We start from the raw sequence: 19,904 nt of genomic DNA, 5'->3' as shown, positions 1-19,904 counted from the left end.
CTCATCAACTCTCTTCCTTTCTAAAGTTATGGGACAACATTTCCAGCAAGGAGCTTCTCATTTTCTGACAATGGAGATCACATTTTTTATGAAATAGTCTCAGTCTAATTTCTCAACTCACTCCCTTTCTAAAGATATGAATATGAATATCGCATTTTTTAGGCAAGGAATTTATATTTTCTACAACAAAGCATTAGCAACGACCAGATGTAAACTAAAATGATTCTTATAATGTCAAATATACAATATGAGAATGATGTGACAAGTAACATGAAGCTAACAGGAAAAAAATAGTAAAAATGATTAAATTGCACTATTTTACTGAGGATTAACCTCTCTTTCTGAATGTAGAACTTTGAGTACATTCGAAGGCACAACAATGTGCATAGCCAAAGACACAACAAAGTACACCCGATGAAAAAAAAACAATGCACGAATGTGCACTCGAAGGTGCAACAAAGTGCATCCAAAGGGCCAAAGGCACAAAAAATGTGCCCCGAAAAGACAAAAATATATACTTAAAGAAAGAAAATAATGCACCCAAAGACAAAAAAATTACACTTATAAAAAATTACTGTAATATAGTAATTCTATCGCGTTTTAAATAATTTTTTTTTCATTCTGAACGATTGATCTGAACTAAATTAATAACTGAAATTTGTACCTATTTTTCACCCGAGATATCCTTCACATTCGGTTAATAATTTTAGCCCACAACAAAACAGAAAATTTTCATTTCATATTGTCTTGAGATCAAATGAAAGCATAATTTTAATTTAATCTAAATATCAATTAATTTAACTTCAATTGCCTTTGGAGTTTGGACACCCTAGCCCCTAGAGGCTAGAGGAAATAACAATAAAAGAACGACACCGTTTGGACCTTCCACAGAATACACCGAGTTTAGCAGAAGCGTGGAAGAGCAGATTATCTGAAATCCGGAACTGTAATGGTCGCAGCCGAATCTTCAAGTGGCGCGCGTTTCTCATCAGTATAGATAATAGACTATAGAACAGAGTCTGATTCCTCAATGGAAGAAATAGAAGAAGAAAAGCAATTGATATGGGAAGCCTCGCAGTCTTCTTCATCACTGATATCGGAATCGAATTCACTCGTATCAGCCACAGTGGGCAGGGTGATGAACACACTGCTCACCGCTAAGCCTAAGAAGCTCCAACTCGCCATTTCTTCTCTTCAACCCTCTCCTAAGATCGCTCCACTCGCCGGTACGTACGTGTTTATGTACACGCACATGTTACAGTATATACGGAGCATTTCTTATATGTTTTTTTCCTGTCCTTAGTTTCTTTGGAGCAGTCACTTTGGTTTCTTCACAAGTACGTTGAGGATGCCCGGGAGAAGAATGAGAGTTTGGACCAAGTTCTTGTTCCCATGATTGAACATGTATGGACAGTACTGAAGCTCTTTTCTATTCTGTATAGTTTATTTGGACTTTATGTAAATTTGTTAGTCTTAGGGTGATTTTACAAAACTTGAATTATCTTTACCTATTACATAGATACACATAATTCGGAGTTGTTAAGGGTGCATTTCTGGTTTAGAAGATTTAGTTGTTAATGAAACAAACACAGTTGATTTATTAAGTATAATACGGAGTAGTTCCGTTAGTACAAAGGAAAAATCTTGTTAGGGTAAATGCCTTCCCTTGTGCTTTTGCTTTAGGAGAAGATATCAAGATGAAGTAGAGTAACGAATTGTCTTGCTCCTTGTATTTGATATTATTACTATTTAATTTTTTTTAAAAAAAACTATACATCATTTTTATGTTTTTCCTTTTTTTTTTTTTTTATTATAAAAAAAATTATACATCAGTTTATCATTTGATCAGTTTCTTCCAGTCATTGAAAATCAGGGCCGCAAAACAAAGTAACCAGGCAATTATACTTCTGAATTGGCTTTTCCAAGATGAAATTCTTTTCCAAGCTCTTGCAAAAAATTTAGCAGGAATTATATCCAGGAGAGATGATCATTACATTGCCTTGGGCTGGTGTTTCCTTGCTCGGAGTCTTCTAGAATTTGACAGTATTATGGGAAAGCTCACAACAAATGGTAAGTTCACAAATTCACTTATCAGGTAACTTTCCACTTTGTTGGATTGTTGTGCCTCACTCAAGAAAAATTCAAGTTTGACTTGGATATCTATCCTGTCCTCACTAGATACATTGCAATCACCATTTGTTGAGGAAATGATGTCATTTTAAGGTTCTGTATGTTTAAGTTGCTAAAATACATGAGAATCTTGAGATGTCACTTCCTAGTTTTGGAGAGAATTTTTGGTAGATACACAGCTATGATTCCACTCATCAATTGTCATGTTTTTACCTTACTCATAATGGTCATCTTGTATTAGGCATTGTTAATGCGCATTAATTGGCTGGCGCACTCAGTCGCTAACTTTTTGTTACAGTAAAATTTCTCATAGCACCATGTAACGTTTTGTCCAGCAATAACTTAGCCTGAACTCACTAATCCTAGTATTACTCTTTTGACAGTTTTAAAACTTTTTATTGTGACTATTAACTTGAGGTTAGTTTGTCATCATGCTCCTTTTCTATTTGGTGGTTAAGTGTATTGCTCCTCTCTTCTCTTTATTCATTTGATTAATTAATTTTTAAAGAAAAAATGGAGTATTAATGAAGACATAAGTTGTGCAAGCTGTAATCATCCCCCATTTCATTTTTATTCAAATTATGTGTGCGTGTATCATTAATGTAAAGATGGGATTTGATAGTTTAATGTGAAGGTCCTTAGAAGTATTATTTTTGTTATTCTATATTATTTTATTATTGGTGTGAAAGAGTAAGACCCCAAACCTTTCTATTTGCAATATTCATATTAGTTAAGAAGCATTTAGTTAACAAAGCCTTCATTAATCAATACAGGAATAAGGGAGAAGTATGATGCACTGAAGAAAACTTTTTGCTCATGTATTTCACATCTCTTAGCTATTGTATGCAATGGGAGGTAAAATTGTTTCTTCTTTTATATGGAATTCAAATGATATATCTACCTCTCTCTCTCTCTCTCTCTCTCTCTCTCTCTGAGTCAGTAAAGGAGAGAAGAAAATTGACAACTCAAATCCAGTCTAAATAGAAGAATTTGGTTTAGTTGCTGAATGTGGTATCATCAATTTTCTGTCTCAAATTTAAATGTTTTTAAAGTCTTATAACTTCAATAACATCAATGCCCATAAAATTGTTTAAACAAAACAACTTCATTGACCGAAATTCCAAAGCTATGTAATAGAAGCATTCACTTGAGATGTTGATGAGTTGAGCAGAAATGTCTTTATACTGAATGAGTGTGGTTTCATAAGCATTGCCAATTAAGAATGGAGAAAAAAGTTTTTTTTTTTTTCATCTTCAAATTGTTTTCATACTTTGATACTCTTCATATGCTGGTTGTTAGTAATGCAAGATTGTGTCCTTGGACTATACAAATGAACTTTAACAAAAGGGGGAAGGTTGCTGAGGGAAGAGCGTTTGTCAGCTACTGCATTATTCTTTAGGTTTGTTCAGATTGAGCAGAAGAAGTAGCTTGCCTTTGGACTGTTGTGTAGTAGAACAAGTCTATCTACTGTTAGGCTGTAAATTTTCAATTAGTGGCTGCCTGAAGAATAATTTTTTTTCTAGGCATTTGAGAGGCTCCCTTTTCTTCCCACACATTTGTTCTTATCTTGTAGGGAATTATGAAATTTTTTACTCTGTGCCACCAAAGGTGTTTAATGTGCTATTTCGTTGGGTAGAGAATCAAGTCTCTCATATAATTTTCATCTATTTGTCACTGATTAAGTTTAAGTTGGAAGAGAATAACAACACACACATAAAGGACTCAATACATGAATCAGCCAACATAGGAACGTTGTACCTTTTGCTTCATGTTTTGTGAAGCATTTTGTGTTGATCTACATTAGCTGTGTTAAGAAATGTAAGGTGATGACCAAATGGGGATTCTTGGCAAAAACGTTGGCCAAAGGTTGATCACAAAAATTTGTAGCACTTTGCAGGGTGGATTTGAGTTGCCAACTCGCCTTGCTGTTGCTGCTGCTGATGTCATCCTCTCTCTTTTGGTATCATTGACAAGAAAGGATTTGTCTTCTGACTTCTCGGATCACAAGCCAAAGTCTTTTTCTCCCAGTAAAAGCAATAGCTCAATAATGCTTTTATCTTCGGCTGTGAATGAGAAGAAACCGAACAACACCAGCAAGAGTTCTCAGTCGGCAGACATGATAATGATGTTTTTACTTTGGGATCATTTGGATGAACTCATAATTCTTGTGGAGAAACTAATAGCTGTATGCTCTCAACACACTATACATCTACACAAGTTTATTTCTGCATTCTTATATTTGTCAACTAAGGCTTCTCTATTTGGTTAGATCTCCCTTGGCCTTTTATTTGTCAGCAAATTCTTCAACTACTAACCCTGCATTCCCATCTCCAATTAGGGAAAAATGCTAGTAAGGAAAAAAAACTACTGAAAGCTTCAATATTAACTTTCTTTTTACTTTAATTTGCAGTGGAACAGAAAAGGAAGGCCTTTGCATGCGAAAGGATTGGAGCAGGTTTGCAGATGGTTGCAGGAGACTAAGAAAAATTATGATTGCTTCCCAAATGATGCAGGTTTGATAGCATTTAGTAGCCCAACCTTTTGAGTAAATGAATCTATCAGATTCACCTTTCTCCTTTCTTCACTTTAGTCTTCTTGTAACATTGATGGCAGATTCAAAAATGCGGAAGACAGGAGCCTTGCTGCTATCTTCTTGTTGGAAACATTATGGTTTGCTGTTGCATTTAGAAGATTACAAAATATCTGGACAATATAGAGAACTGTTGCAACAGTACTTGTCTGGGATTCAGGTCTCTCAAATTTGTTACTTACATTTCTTCTGTGTTTTCTTTGTGTTTGGTCTCCTCTTTGAAGGGGGACTGTGGGAGCAAGTAGTGTAATGGATGCTGATACATTCTGTTGCTTACCTCCTGTTTCTTTTTTAATTTGTTTTGTTTTTGGTGGTCCCTTCTTCTTTGAGAGGGGATGGCTGGAATTTTCAGATACTATTATACCAAACTATAGAGTTTTTCCTGAAATTTCTAGGATAACATAATTATTCTGAGATATCATGAATCATGCAGGCACATGGTTCAGTTCTCACCTGTTTATTGTCCTTAATTAAACAACAATGGACTGATGCACTAAACAACATGCTCATGGATAACTATTAATTTATAATTTAGTTCCTGGATTAAATTAACTGATTTATTACATGTAAAGCATTGAGAAGCATGGTGCTAATTTTGTGTGACTACTCAGCTGCTCGTTCTCACTTTCATGAGCAACAACTTATAACGGTAAAAACTTCCAGTATTTTGCAGAGAGCCGTTCTGAAGTGCCCTCTGAGAACAAAGAAAGTGGAATTGAGACCCTGAAGTTTTTCATCAATTGCCTTTCCCTTCTACTGGGGCGTTTAGTTGGAACACAATTTGAAACTGCAATCTCAGAATATGGTTCTCAGATATCTCAAGCTCTTATATCACAGGTAACCATTGCATGACACTTAGGAATGTGAATCCATTTTCATTTTATTAATTAATTTTTTGGGTGAATATAGTGTGTGATTTATAATATTATTTTATAAATTGATATCGAGCATCTGGTGGATATGTCCTTTAGTAGCTTTAGCATCAGTCTTATAACACATTTAGAGGGAAATGTTCTAAAATCTAAATATGTTGTACCGTCAACAATACAAAATTTTTAACTTAGGACACGTGAAGTGTTGTGGCATGTATCCTTTCTAGAATGTAAAAAAAAATCCAAATCTGTTGGGTTTTGGATATGACAATTATACCAATTTTTATTGCAGAATCTTAGTCATTTTCATTGTAAAAATTAAATTGTACTTAAAAAGATTAGTAGGATGGATTAGGCAATAAGATTTAGACATGCTAATGATGAAATATTGCATGACAAAACATTATATTTCTGCTAAGAGTTTGTTTTATACTTCTGCTATATAATTTGACAACAATAGGCTTTGGTTATCTTTTGAAGCTTCAAAGTGCTGACGATGAAGTAATTGAGGGAGCTACCTGCATCCTTCGTGTTGTCATCTTTAAGACAAACCAAAGGTTGACTAAAAGTGCTGAAACTAAAGAGATGGATACTAGTCTACCAATGCTGTTACACCTTTTGGATGAGCGAGATGGTGCTGCAAAAGTTGTTATTAAGCTTGTTGCAGAATATTGCTCCATGTATGTTTGGTTCACTAATTCTTGACATCTCAAAATGTAAGCTCGAGTACCATTATAACCCACTATTTTGGTTTGCAGATGCTTAGACATTAGATGCTTCCAAGAAGTTCTAAAACGACTTGTTACTGGAACTCTTTCACAGAGAAGGAATGCTCTTGACTTTATTTCAGACATTATCCATATATCATCGGAATCAGATGATGCACTTCCTCAATCAATGTGGTATGGAACTAGTAACTTTGAATCTTGAATATGGACTTCAGTGAACTTTCATGGCTTAATATTTTAACCATTGTGAGTCCATTATGTGGAATAGTATTTGTACATTTCACCAAAGACTGCTACAAAGATATTATTATTGTTCTGATGTGCAGGCAAGATATAGCAAACCACTTGTTGGATTTTCTGCAAGAAGAGGAAGTTATCTGCAAACAAGCATCCAGTTTGATTCCCTTCATTGGTAAGTTGAGAATTAAAATCTGCTGACAACTTTTAACTTGGAAGTTGCAACTGCCACTGCTTAATGTATTCATTAAGAAATCACTTGTACATAACCTTAACAAATATTTTAGCTTCAGAGACAATTTTACTCTGTGTTACATTTCAATACTACTTAGAGTAGAACAGTGCATCACTATTGATCCATACTTTTGCATAAGATAAGGGCACTGTTCTCCATCTACTATCATTTAAATTCATGAGATGATTGTAATGGGGCAGGATATGGTCCATAGGTAGCATCTGCAAAATTTTGCCAACTTTTGATTACCTAGTAGTTTGTTTTAAGCCTCCTAGCACTTGCCTGTCTTATATCTCTTAGTCTCTTACACTTGTCTGTTAAATGAGAACACAACATTACCTGCATTGTATGCTTGCAGATCCTTCATTAGTTTTGCCTTCATTGGTCCATCTTATCTATTCGCCAAATGAAAGAGTACAATCATCTGCTGGAACTGCATTCATATCGCTACTGAAAAATTACAAACAGAATCCTGAGGTTGTGTGCACCCTAATAGACTGTCTCAGGTAGGTTGATTAGTTGTTGTTGAAAACTAAATAGATAAGTATTTTTTTTAATATTATTATTTATTAATTCTTTATTTAACAAAGACATAACTGTAAATAACTACCCATAACTTACACCTATTCATAAACAGACACAACCGTATAGGTAAACCTATCTATTTAGTTTTCAACAGTTGTGACCTTGGTCTTATAATAGTCTTCTGATGAAAATGAAGAAATTGGATTCTTTGAAGGTTTATATGATTTAATTGGCTGTCTTCCCCTTGCTTCTGTAACTATTCTGTTGTTTCTGCAGCAACCTATCACAGGACATGAATCTTAAAATGACTGGAGCTGTTACGAAAGAAGGTGTGCTGTTTTCTTTTCTAGAAAAGTACATTTGACATGGCATTGCAATTGAATATTATTGCATTAGCATTTGGCTGGATGAACATCAGATAAATACATTCCGGAAGAGAAAGATGGCAGTGATAGTAGTATGTAATATTAAAAATTTCTTATCAAAAATTAAAACATCCATGTACAACAAGGATCTAGAAAAGAAATTTTACAATTAGCTTAACTAACTAAAATAGATATATGATTTATCTGGGAAGAAAACAAGGTTGAGACTTGTGGGCGAATGGAGGGAAGGTTGCTTGTCATAAGTTGGATTTTTTATTTTATTTTACATTTACTAGGTTTTCATGCATGCGTCCTCTTTCCCCTCATTTTTAGCTATATGTTAGATGAAAAGGTTGCTTTTGGGTCCTGTACATTCGCAGATAACAATTTTTTGCTTGGTTTTTCACCTCTTCTTCATGATTAGTGCTGTCATTTTTCCACACAAGTATATTCTTGCCCCACGGTCAGTTCCTTTCATGTCAACTTGGTGGTCTTATGAAGGGATAAAACATAGTGGAAGCTCCAGAACAAGTTTTTAATCTTTTTTGCTTGGTTAATTTATCAAGCAGGACAAAATTTACATCAAGTTACATTACATTTAGGTTCTAACACCTTTAAGTTCTGTTGTGAGATTTATATGATTTGACTGCTGCCATGTTATAGTTGGTTTATTTGAGATTCTCTTTGAATGATCACACTTGTTTTTCTTGCTTTATTGCATTTGATCAGGATCGCAGTTAGATATCGAAAGGGTGCTGATGCTGCTTCCACAGTGGTCAAAAACTGTAAGCTATTCTCTGAGTCTACTTAACCATTCCATGTGATATCAAGTCTGGACTTGTAGCAACTCTTTCATTAACTCAATTTTTGGTTTTTCATTTTGTACGTCTTCTTTTCCAGAACTTGGCATTTGTAAATCATGACTATGCCATTTGTTCCGCAATACCAGCCTTATGCATTTAAAATCGCTTTCATTTCTTATTCCCAGGGTCTTTGCTAGTCAGGACATACATTATTGACTATATGGAAAAAAACTATTTCATCTAGAATCTCATACATGATGAAAAAGCACCCCTTCTGTATGCAGAATGCATTTGCTGTATTCTTTCTTCCTGTGACTTATCCTTGAGTTATAGTGCTATCTCTCATTTGATCCATTCAGCTTACTTTTACCTAAGTTCCACTATGCCCCCTTCGCCCTTCAGGGAGAAATATGTGAAAGTATAATAAAAACAAAAAGTATTTATGGACCATTTTATCTGCAGGAATCTGCCTTGTAAGGATGGAATGAGTTAGTTTGCTTTTCAGTCTCTTATATCTCAGTGTAGTACAATTTATTTTCTTTGGTCCAAACAAACTGCAGGTTGAACATTGGGATTTGCTGATTGGTCCTTTGATCAATAAGCTGTTTGTGGAACCATCAAATGCAGTTATTGTCAGGTTTCTGAGCTTCATAAGTGAACACTTGGCAGAAGCTGCAGAACTGGTCTTCCAGCAACTACTCTCATACACGAGAAGGCAGGAGGAGTGAGTGGATTAGTTCAATCTAGTGATACTCTGAGCATGATTGATACAATATATATATATATATATATATATATATATATATATATATATATATATATATATATATGAAAAAGTTCAAATGCAGCGGGGTTTTCCCGTGCGGCGGTGCGGCGGAATTTCAGAATACACCAACAGTGTTAACAATATGCACCAACAATGTAAGGAAAACACACTACAATGAAATGCAATAAAACATCAAAAAAATACACAACAGACCCAAAAAAATACACCATACTCACCACCCCCAATGATGTATTTCCGAACACTGTATGGTGTTTTTACTCACACCTAATGGTGTGTTTTTGGTGATGCGTACCTAATTTGTTTCTTTTTTTGTGGTGTATTTTCCTAACGTTGATGGTGTATATTTGTTGAACTATTGGTGATGTCGCACTGCCGCACCTGAACTCGCCTCTCTCTCTCTCTCTCTCTCTCTCTCTCTCTCTATATATATATATATATATATATATATATATATATATATATATATAGAGTCAGGTTCCTGTGAAAACAGGTCTTCCCGTGCGGTCGGTGCAGTTTACACCATTAGGTATGCATAAATACACCACACAATGTTCGAAAATACACCATTATGTGTGGTGCATTTTGTGGCATTTCATTCTGGTGCATTTTCGAACACTGTGTGGTGTATTTATGCATACCTAATGGTGTGAACTGCACCGACCGCACGGGAAGACCTGTTCTCATTTGAATTATGTGCATTGCCACCTTGCATGACAGACCATGACCAACAATGCTATTTTGATATTTAACTGTAAAGTATAATTCACTAACTCATACAGGATAATTAAGAGGAGGGTCCTACTTGGTAATTTTTGTCAGCTCTTATTCTGTGCCAATTGCATGTGTACTGCTCACTGGTGGATCAATTAGTTTATTTCAATCAACTTACGAAAATATGGTTAACCATTCTCTCTCTCTCTCTCTTGTTGTCCCTCCTTTTCAGCAGCTTCAATGAGGGTTTTTGTACAAGCAATGCTACTGCAAAAAGGCAGCTTTCAATTTTCAGTCGTCTTTGCCCATTGCTTGTGATTAGGCTGCTTCCCCTGAGAGTTTTTGACAATCTTGATTCTTCTCTTATGTATGGTGAACTGCCAAGCAAATTGGCTACAAGCGGTAATTTTGTATGCTTTCAGTAATTCAGTTTAATTATTGCCTAGTTTGGAAATCAGATAGTGTTCAACAAAGCTAACACCTGACACCCAACGCCCCCAATCCCATAAAAAATGTTTTTTTTTTTGCTGGCAGATCCTGAAGGTTTCAGAATGGATACCAATGAGTGCATTACAGCGCTGCTAATCCACAGGTTTTTCAGAAGAATGAATATTTTGGAGTAAATTTCAAAATTAAAATATCATATGTTGATGTTTTATCTCCCTCAGGGCATTGAATGAGTTTGAATTTGAAGATGTCCGGAAACTTGCAGCTGAGCTTTGTGGGAGAATTCACCCCAAGGTATGCAATGATGTCACTTTTGCTTGCAAATGCTTCTTTGTCATTTTAGTGTAGCTAAAGGAACATTAGTTATGAGTGCAGTTTATGTTATGTGTTGCTATCCTAGTCTTTCGAAAAACATCTCTTAATAGATAAGGACATTTGACTTGACATTAAATGGGTAGGTAAAATATGAGATCCCAATTTATAATCCCCATGATCTAATAATTGTTGATGGCTGATTTACAGTGGGCATTAGTGCTTTTCAGTTTTCGCCATCATATATGGTTTCTATCTGTGTTATTCTGCAGGTTCTTGTTCCATTTATTTCCTTCCAATTGGAAAATGCCACAGATATGAAGCATTTACTAAAGATTAAAGCTTGTCTATTTGCAATGTGCACATCTTTAAGGGTTAGATCTCTTTGACCTAATTCAAAATCTCTGCTTCCATCCTTTGGACATCTTCATTTGTGGAATCTGATCATTGCTCTCCCTTATATTTCCTGGAATAGGTTCGGGGCATGGAATCATATAAGCACCCGGAAGTGTTTAGAATAAGGAAGATTATGGAAATCATTTTGTTATGGCCTTCAATGGATGACGATGAGGGTAATTGATTAGCTGAGATCTGCTGGCTTTGGCAGTAACTCTAATATCTCATCATTTTGATATTTTCTCGACAGTTTCAAAGGCTCAACATGGGTGCATTGATTGTCTGGCATTGATGCTGTGTACTGAACTACAAGCTCCAAAAGCATTTGGGAAATCAATTTCAGGTAAGGCCTGTGATACTTTGACCAACATTTCTCTGGGTCAAAGTTTTGTTTGCTACTTGCTAGCTATTACACATGAGTGAGGTTTACCCCGGGCACACCCTTGGGTAGTGGCTACAGGTTTCCCTCATCACCCAAAAAAATTTTGTTTGTTGCTAATTGAAGTTCCATGACACAAATGTAGGGGATGCTGGCGCAAGCTCAATTTGCAATTATGTAACCCAGCAGTTGACTTGTGATGAGCCAGATACACTTCCTCTTAAGTTGGGTACAGAGGAGAAAGAAACTGCCCATCGCTCATTTCGATTGTGCATGGCAAATGTGCTCATTAGTGCTTGTCAGAAGATCCCAGACTCTGACAAGAAAGCCTTGGTTTCTAAAATTCTTCCCCGTGTTATTCGTTCACTCAAGGTTTGGCAATCTTTTCCTCACCATCACTACCCTTTGGCTGAACATAAATTTCTATGCTACGGGGAAATACTAGCTTGTCATATTTATGTTTTTGTCAGGTGATTACGGATTCAGACATTAGGTCTGCATGCATCCAGGTTCTATTCTCAATGGTCTACCATCTAAAGTCTGCAGTTCTTCCTTACTCCTCTGACATTCTCGAAGCCTCCATCAGGTCACTGAGAGAAGAGTCTGACAAGGTATTTCAAAGATTCACGCCATGTTTTCCATACTTGGTCACAAGTTTGTTACTAAAAGCATTTTTATTTTTTAGAATTCTTGAAAGTTTGTCCAAGTGTGTTCCTTAACAAGTAAGATTCATCCCGGAATTAAGATCGAGTTGTTATTTTGTTCATCAGGAAAGGATGGGCGGGGCGAAGTTACTTGCATCCCTAATGGGTAGCGAGGAGGCAGTAATACAAAGTATTTCGGTGGGACTGCTGGAAGCTAGAGCCTTGCTTCACAGCCTCTCTCAATCCGATCCTTCATTGGATGTACGAAGTATGAGCCAGAAGTTGCTTGCATGTTTGACTTCTCCATGAATTTTCTATGCTTGGGTAAGAAATAGTGTGAACCTCTCAGCTGCAATTGAATGTCTGCAAGTAAAATTTTCCTTATCACATTCAAGAAAATTTTAATTGAATTTGTGTGTGTCTGCTTTTTCCTATCTATAGTCCGCTGATAATCATTATATAACACAGATTTGAAAATGCAACCATACCTACCATTCAAATAAAAATCCATAATAGTAATATTCATCGCATTTTGCATGGACTAATGTTAACAAATTTCTTTGGAAAAGCTCTCAAAGATTTGATTGCATCAAATTTCGAGTAAATGTTGAGTCTGATAAAATAATGGAGAAAAGAGAAATGAGAGTAAGTGAGATAGAGATTATCAAGAGAGAAGGTGTTATGTTGCATTTTATTCTTCTTCTTTTTGGAGGTAAATTAAGTGTTCACTTTTAATAGAATGCAGTTATAATTGAAATATATATATATATATATTAACTAATTTTTCACTCTGTTCACTTTTAATTTTACACACGCTAAGAGTGTATTTGAACAAAATTGAATTTATATTAAAATTCAAAATTGAATTACAATGAGTATCAATACACATACAAAATATTTGATTGTTGAAACTTTGAACATTTGCTATGAGATTCAAGAATAAACTTATAATGATCTGTGCATAAGATTTTAAAGATGTTATCTATGCAAATAAGAGCTTCTATTTATAAGGATAGGATAGAACAGATATATTACAATGGCAAAAAATTCTACATAAGACTTTAAAGATGTTTGATTAAGCTTTTCTTTTCCAATGATTTTAAATTGCTTTCTGATCTTTTTTAGTATGATTTGTTACCAGGTGCCAACAGATTTACAGGTCTATAAAAGAATGTAATTTTGCAATGCTGTTATATTACTAAGATATATGCATAGAAAATTTTGTATTTTCGCCAAAATTGTGGCCTTCTTGTGGCTCCCCTTTAGATCTCCATCTCCTGCAGTTGGCATTCTTATGCCTTAGCTGCTGTCTGTGTTCTAACAAATATATATATTTTCATTTTCTGTATACATCATCTTCTCATTAAGCATTCTCCAGGCAATCCGAATTCCTTTTTCCTCCGAGGAACTAGTCGTCTCCAAGGGTCGTTGTGTAGCTTGTAGTGCAGCACCTTCAGGAAACACAAATATTTGTCGCCATTAACAAAAAAGGATGGATAATGTTGAAAGGCGAGAAACTGTTTGTGTCCACTGGGCACGACGTACCTGTATGAATGTGGCGAAGACATCGTCTTCCTTTAGCTGTGAAAGCTGCTCGGCCCAGTCATCGATGCGCCCAGACGCATCCTTTTGTCTCTCAGCTTCAAGGGAGATGGAATCGCGATAAAAGAATCTCTGCCAGAGTTTCTTTACGTTTGCCAATTTGAATTCGACTTCTGTCTCGTTTATACTCTGTAGAAAGAATATTAACATGATCAAGTGGTCAGCTTCCGGAGAGGAATTACTGTAAGTAGTCTGTTTCCACAACACAAATGACAAATGTAGCAGACAATTACCCGGAGAATGTTCATCAAATTCGGAATTTCATCTTCGCGTATCCTAACGGCAAAGCTTTCATAGTTAAGGACATTCTCGTACGGCAGGTATATACCATCCTGAATGCAGGGAACACAGAAGTCGATGCTTAGAAAATGACACACAAAACTTCAAATATGCAAGCGCCCAAAAGCTCTGATACCATGTTATAAACTAAGATTGGGTCAGGATCACTCAATTGGACTATAATGCACATGGGTCAAATCACACTAAAAGATTGAATCTAACCAATGAACTAGTTTAACTCATGGCCTTATAAACCCATATGTTCTCTCAACGAAATATTTAGAATGTATTATTACCTGAATGACTACAGGAATGCACCCTTGCAAAATACTATCTTCCATCCGTCCACTCCACCCATCGCCAGGCATAACTCCGCAAAAGACAGAACTAGCCAATTCCTCATGGTAATTCCCAGCGCGTAATGAGGTCACAAGAACGTCTTTTGCATGCTGCTTGCCAAGCTCACCTTTCTTGTTAGGGCTCGATCCAAATTCTTCAGCCACTTTCTGCCTTATGCCCATACTATACCTGAAGAACATCAACATTCGAATACTAAGTTTCATCACGATATGAGATAGCAAAAGGTGCACCAATTTTACATATCTACTGTATAGTGACAGTATATCGATGAAGTTTACTTACGTAGCTTCAGGCCTCCCATTTTCATAATCTGGTCCTAGTTTGCCATTAAAATAAAATAGTGTCTTCCTCGCCTCCCGTGGCCTGCACAAATAATTAATCAAGAAATTCATGTTTTGCCAGTTAAATTTGAACCAAAATAAAAAGCTATACATACCTGTTCAACAACATCCCGATCTATTTATATGACAAATGACATCCAAATAACTTACCTAGCCCAAAATTTAGCTTTCAGAGAACCTCCATCAGGTAGCTTCCAAGCTGGAAGTACGAGATCCTTATTTGGGTCAAAGCACGGGTGATTTCCTCTTCGGTCAGACGAAATTGAATCCCAATTGTCCGCCCAATATGCTGTTGTCGAATGATTATGCTTCGAGTTTGTATTGCCCCAATGGACTAACATCATGCTGTTCCAAATTTCCTTAGGGGCATAGCAAGCACCTTCATCCCATGAAAAGAACTGTGTTCAGAAACAAAAAACCGTTACCATTGATACCAAACATAAAAATTTCATTCATTTTAAGGTTTATGGATGCATGGGTGGGGAGGCATTAGTGTTCCAGTTATCATGGCACACGATATAGATATAGATATCATACCCATATGTGATCTTTGCCTGATGAACGGTTCCAGTAAGGGTACTCTGATTTAATATGATCATAAGCCTTCTTATATAACTCCAAAGTAAGAGAGCTCCTCAAGCCGTTGTGCTCCTGAAATTTTTGTATTTAGAAAACATAATCTGAAGTCGTATTCATGCTATTACATATGCAAACTATTTGGCATGCCATATTGAAGATAAATAACTGCAAAACGTGTGCCTTCTTATGGGTGATAAGTTTAGAATCAGAAAGTGAAGAAAAGTTTCTGTCATCTTATAATCTTACCTCCATGGACAAGTGAGGGGCATCATCAGCACGAGTTATAATGCAGGAATCAAGAACTGGAACAAAGAAAAAATCTGCTTCTTCGCCATTCAATGTTCGATGAAGGCTGGCTAATATACTTTCGTAAAGTGCCATCTAGGAAAGATTGAGCACAATAAACAATGTAAGAAGCATATAAAGATAAAGATTTTTCTTAACTGGCATCAAGAATCGACCTATACCTGTGCACCATACAGCATATCTGTCCATACTGTAGCATTATTTGGATCATAGATTCTGTTTACACATTCCAATTTAAAATGGCGTCCCTATAATGCCCAAAAGTCAATTAGCAAAGAACAAAATCCTTTAACTAAAACACATAAGAAACAATTGGCAGAAAGTGTTCAAACCTCCAAGAGAAGACTGTTATACTCTGGGGGCAAATCATAAACGTAGATGAGTGGCCTTCTCTTCTCCACCACAGCTTCAATATTAACAGGATTCCCTGTCGCATTCACATTATCTGGAATGTTTACTTTGGCTGGTCGAAGCCACTTTGGCCAGTCTCCTATGGAGGACAGAATAGAGGGAGCACTACAATCTGCCCCAAACCAACCAGTATGACACTGCAGATAAGCAGGTATCTCGTCAATTGCTAAAAAGTAAAAGTGTTGTACTAAAACAAGAAGTTAAGAAGTGCAACTAATTGAAGCATGTGCTCTACGTAGAGATTCAAACCCATGACCTTTGGTCTGGCTCTGATACCAAATTGAAGCATGTGCTCCATATCAACTAAAAGCCTAAGCTGATAGTTGGATTGCACATTAATGGTTATACTCTCAACACAACTTACCTGACAAAATCCACCTCGACATAGCCCATGCCCAGAGCATTGATTGATACAAGTGCTCGAAACAGGCACCTCACAGAATCTGCCCCAAAGCCCATCATACTTACAATCGCACTCCTCTTTGAAGAGCACCCTGGAAGCGGATGCTTCATCGGGATCCACATTGCACCATCCTCGTTTGCTAGTATTGGTAGTGAAGACATCTGGATCAACTTTTGTCCAATCAGTCACAGGGGGGTCTCCGGGTTTAGATGGGGGGCTGAAATCATATATGCAAAAGCTATGGTTCACAGATTGCTATAGAAGCCACAGGTGGACTGCATACTGAGATTTATGCGCTTACTTGATCTTAAAGCCACATGTCTCTGCAAGAGGACGATTTGGGTATTTTGTGCCTTCCCCACAAAAACACATTGCTCTTGTTGTGTCACAATGTGCTGGGCAAATTGATACAACCCATCGCCCATAAGGTTGCTCTTTTGACTCGGGGAAGTTGCACTTCAACTCCAGCCTCTCTGAACATCCTTCACCTAGTAATGGATATCATAAGTAAGATATAATATCCCAATAGAAATCCATTTCCAGGCACAAATTTCATATGAGCATCTGTTCTTTTTTGTTTTGCAAGAGGCATCTGTACGATGAGAAAGGATGGGAAGAAAGGAAAAGTTTAATACTAACCACTGAAACCATGAAAGCAGCGACATTGACCCAGCTCATGATTGCAAACGCCTTGACTGCTGCAATTATTTTTGCAGCTCTTGCTGCCAATTTGCTGTTAAGAGTATTGGTGTTTTATGAGCTACTATCATGCAGAACTTGTAAAGCAGAAGACACCTTATATATTGATTCAGATCTCACTCCCATTAAAACTTCGAAATTTAAAACAAAATACAGCAGAATACGAGTATGGACATGGAAGCTGGATTGATATGTTAAGAAAAGAACATGATAGAAATATATTTCAAAAATCAAGCTGGTAATTACCTCAACTATTTTCACTGATGCATTTCTTGCATCGCAACCAGCTAACCACCGGCCAATTCCAGCCTTCCATGGAGCACCACGGTAGACCACAGCATTATGTAAATCTTCAGGAAATTCTGCATTCAAATCAAGCATAGGAGGCGGGCTTCCTTTAGATGTCTCGTTGACTAGTGTCACATACATTCTATCTTCGATTGTCTTGTTATCTCGGGAAGCCCTATTACCTACTGCACTTGACCCATTAATTGGGAGACAAGAATTTTGAAAGGACCGTGTACTAAAATAGTCCAGAGAAGGAACCACAGGGTACAGGAATAAGTGAATAACTGAAACCAAGATCACAAATGAAGCACCACTTGCCACTAGGGACCATGAACATCTTTTTTGGAAAGAGAACATGATACACCAAATTACTAACTTCCACTTTTAACTTGTCTCAAACCAAGTTCTTAATTTGCATTAACCCTTTTCAACTCATGGTTCTTGGGCCACTAGCTGTAAATCAACCGCTTTGTCGACCTTCCCAAATTCACAATTCCTGTTACAGTTTAAGGAACTAATAAGTAAGCTTGGGAAAAGCAATTCAGTTCTCCAAATTAAAGAGGTATCACCAGAAAACAAACAAAGCTCAAATAAACCTACTAAGTACTAACAATCCATTACTTCATAGGGGCAATAAAAACTCACAAACTTTTAATCTAGAACTAGAAGGGGACCAAAAAAGAAGTAAACTTTATGAAGAATTACACAAAAAATTGGTCAAACAACAGTTCTTCATAAACACGTATCCTTTCTAAAATGAAAAGGGCAAAAGACAACCAAGTAGACCAGCTGAGATAGTTCAGAGACTAAAAATGCAATCAAAAGATATCAAAAAGCATGAGAATTGAAGAAGGCTGGTGAATGTGAGCCCACAGACCTGACTCGGATCTGCAAGAACACAATTTTTGGATTCTTTGAATAATTCAAAGACCAGAAACATGAAGAACAACTCATATGTATATACCCAAACTAACAATTTCTTTTAATAAAAACTTTTCTAAAAATTCAATCTTTCTATATTTCTGATGAATACAATTACCCATACTTACATACCCAGAGAAGAAAAGGGTGTTTGACTAATTGACAAAGGAGAGAGAGAGAGAGAGAGAGAGAGAGAAATTACCTATTGAAATGCAGCTGACACTCTGTTGTCGAACTGGTCCCATAAAAAAATATATATTACATAATAAATACATGTATGCCTATACATCCATTCCATGCATGTGCACACAACAAAAGTCACAATCTTTAAATAGAAGCCGCCAAGGTTTTAAGCTGGAATATGGAATTGAACCAACTGAAGACTTGAACAGTGAAGATGGTTGCCGTTAGAATGACAGAGAAATGCCCTTGCTGAAGGGTAGATTGGGCAATTTGAGAAATCTCTTGTAGATTTTTGTAATGACCCGCAAGGTTCTTCATTCTGGATTCTGGAAATCTCTTCAATGAATTTGGACGATTGATACTTGATAGTTGATACGCTTTGTCTATTTGTACCTAGAGATCTTTGAAATTACGGTTTTACCACAGAGATTCCTGGGCTCCTGGCAGGATATTGTGCTCAAGTATCAACTGCTGATTTTAGTGGGAACTTTTTTTTTTTTTTTTTCGGATTTTCAGTTGTAATGAGAAGCAATGATTGAAGTATGAAACAATGAAACTTTTTTTTTTTGTTTTTTTTTTTTGCATTTAGCATTAACATTTTACTATAAGACTAATTCAGATTTGGTTTCAATCACATTTGTAAAGTTTGGCTCTAAGTAACTCTAACAAAATATGAATACCTAAAAGTCGACCCTTCGAGTATATATTCGGAAGCAATGATTGAAGTATGAAACAATGAAACATTTACATTTATTTTGTTTGCAGTATTGACAATTTTGTTAATTATCATTGTAAAACTATTTCATATTTGATTCGAATTACGTTCACAAAGTTTGACTCTAACATAATGTGCATGCATAAAAGTCGATCCTCCGAGTATGATGGGAAGCAATGATTGAAGTATGCAATAATTTATTCCAATACAACATATGATATCCCAACCACTATAAAATTAATTCAAATCTAGTCTAATAATTGTGCTCATAGAATTTTATTCTAACTTTACAATTGTATTAGTAATTTTCTAACTAGTTGTACAAAATTGATTATTTCAATTGGACAAAATCAAGAACCAATTGTGTTTGCGAATTCTTCTTATTTTGCATTTTTGCAATTTGCATAAATAAATGGTGATTAATAGTACAAGCAGCTAGCTAACCACTATAAAAAGTCAAATGTCTGCCCATTATATTTGTTTAATATTCTTTTACCTTTCAAAACAAAAAAAAAAAAAAAATCTTTATATATATCATTCATCTTGTAAACAATTTGTACCTTTTGATGTGATAACTCATTGTAAATTAATTAGATAAAATGTTAAATTATACTTTTAATACATTTTTTTGTGTAAGTAAAATTATTGTCAATCGA

The 19,904-nt window shown here is 35.9% G+C and overlaps 2 protein-coding genes across 11 annotated transcripts; one reads left to right on the top strand and one right to left on the bottom strand.

Moving 5' to 3' along the window:
* The first annotated feature begins 915 nt into the window (after positions 1-915).
* On the top strand, positions 916-13,528 carry LOC109150918. 7 transcript variants are annotated; one of them, XM_019298935.1, is made up of 25 exons: positions 916-1,226; positions 1,304-1,404; positions 1,860-2,070; positions 2,904-2,985; positions 4,018-4,315; positions 4,541-4,643; positions 4,744-4,880; positions 5,384-5,557; positions 6,073-6,272; positions 6,351-6,494; positions 6,647-6,732; positions 7,151-7,298; positions 7,594-7,646; positions 8,412-8,467; positions 9,046-9,209; positions 10,216-10,385; positions 10,518-10,575; positions 10,652-10,724; positions 11,015-11,116; positions 11,218-11,314; positions 11,389-11,481; positions 11,663-11,889; positions 11,988-12,128; positions 12,288-12,485; positions 13,303-13,528. In XM_019298935.1, exons 1-24 carry the CDS (start codon positions 1,031-1,033, stop codon positions 12,468-12,470), a joined length of 3,297 nt encoding a protein of 1,098 aa, XP_019154480.1. In that variant the 5' UTR covers positions 916-1,030; the 3' UTR covers positions 12,471-12,485; positions 13,303-13,528. The 7 variants fall into 7 exon arrangements, with proteins under 7 accessions (XP_019154480.1, XP_019154481.1, XP_019154475.1 ...); XM_019298936.1 differs by lacking the exon at positions 13,303-13,528 and having other exon boundaries at positions 10,219-10,385; positions 12,288-12,573; XM_019298930.1 differs by lacking the exon at positions 13,303-13,528 and having other exon boundaries at positions 12,288-12,573.
* LOC109150988 lies at positions 13,324-18,977 on the bottom strand. 4 transcript variants are annotated; one of them, XM_019298941.1, is made up of 15 exons: positions 18,553-18,977; positions 17,388-17,925; positions 17,082-17,175; positions 16,744-16,930; positions 16,404-16,659; positions 15,961-16,176; positions 15,790-15,876; positions 15,569-15,703; positions 15,281-15,394; positions 14,894-15,141; positions 14,685-14,765; positions 14,339-14,570; positions 13,997-14,095; positions 13,707-13,892; positions 13,324-13,612 (listed from the first exon to the last, which is right to left on the bottom strand). In XM_019298941.1, exons 2-15 carry the CDS (start codon positions 17,784-17,786, stop codon positions 13,514-13,516), a joined length of 2,433 nt encoding a protein of 810 aa, XP_019154486.1. In that variant the 5' UTR covers positions 17,787-17,925; positions 18,553-18,977; the 3' UTR covers positions 13,324-13,513. The 4 variants fall into 4 exon arrangements, with proteins under 4 accessions (XP_019154486.1, XP_019154489.1, XP_019154488.1 ...); XM_019298944.1 differs by lacking the exon at positions 18,553-18,977 and adding an exon at positions 18,483-18,509; XM_019298943.1 differs by lacking the exon at positions 18,553-18,977 and adding an exon at positions 18,307-18,466.
* Between the last annotated feature and the right edge of the window lie 927 nt (positions 18,978-19,904).

The sequence above is a fragment of the Ipomoea nil genome, unplaced genomic scaffold, assembly GCF_001879475.1.
Source record: "Ipomoea nil cultivar Tokyo-kokei standard unplaced genomic scaffold, Asagao_1.1 scaffold0268, whole genome shotgun sequence".
NCBI classification, from domain to species: Eukaryota; Viridiplantae; Streptophyta; class Magnoliopsida; order Solanales; family Convolvulaceae; genus Ipomoea; species Ipomoea nil.
The sequence above is the reverse complement of the archived record's forward strand: the minus strand, read 5'-3'. Positions and strand labels throughout refer to the sequence as shown.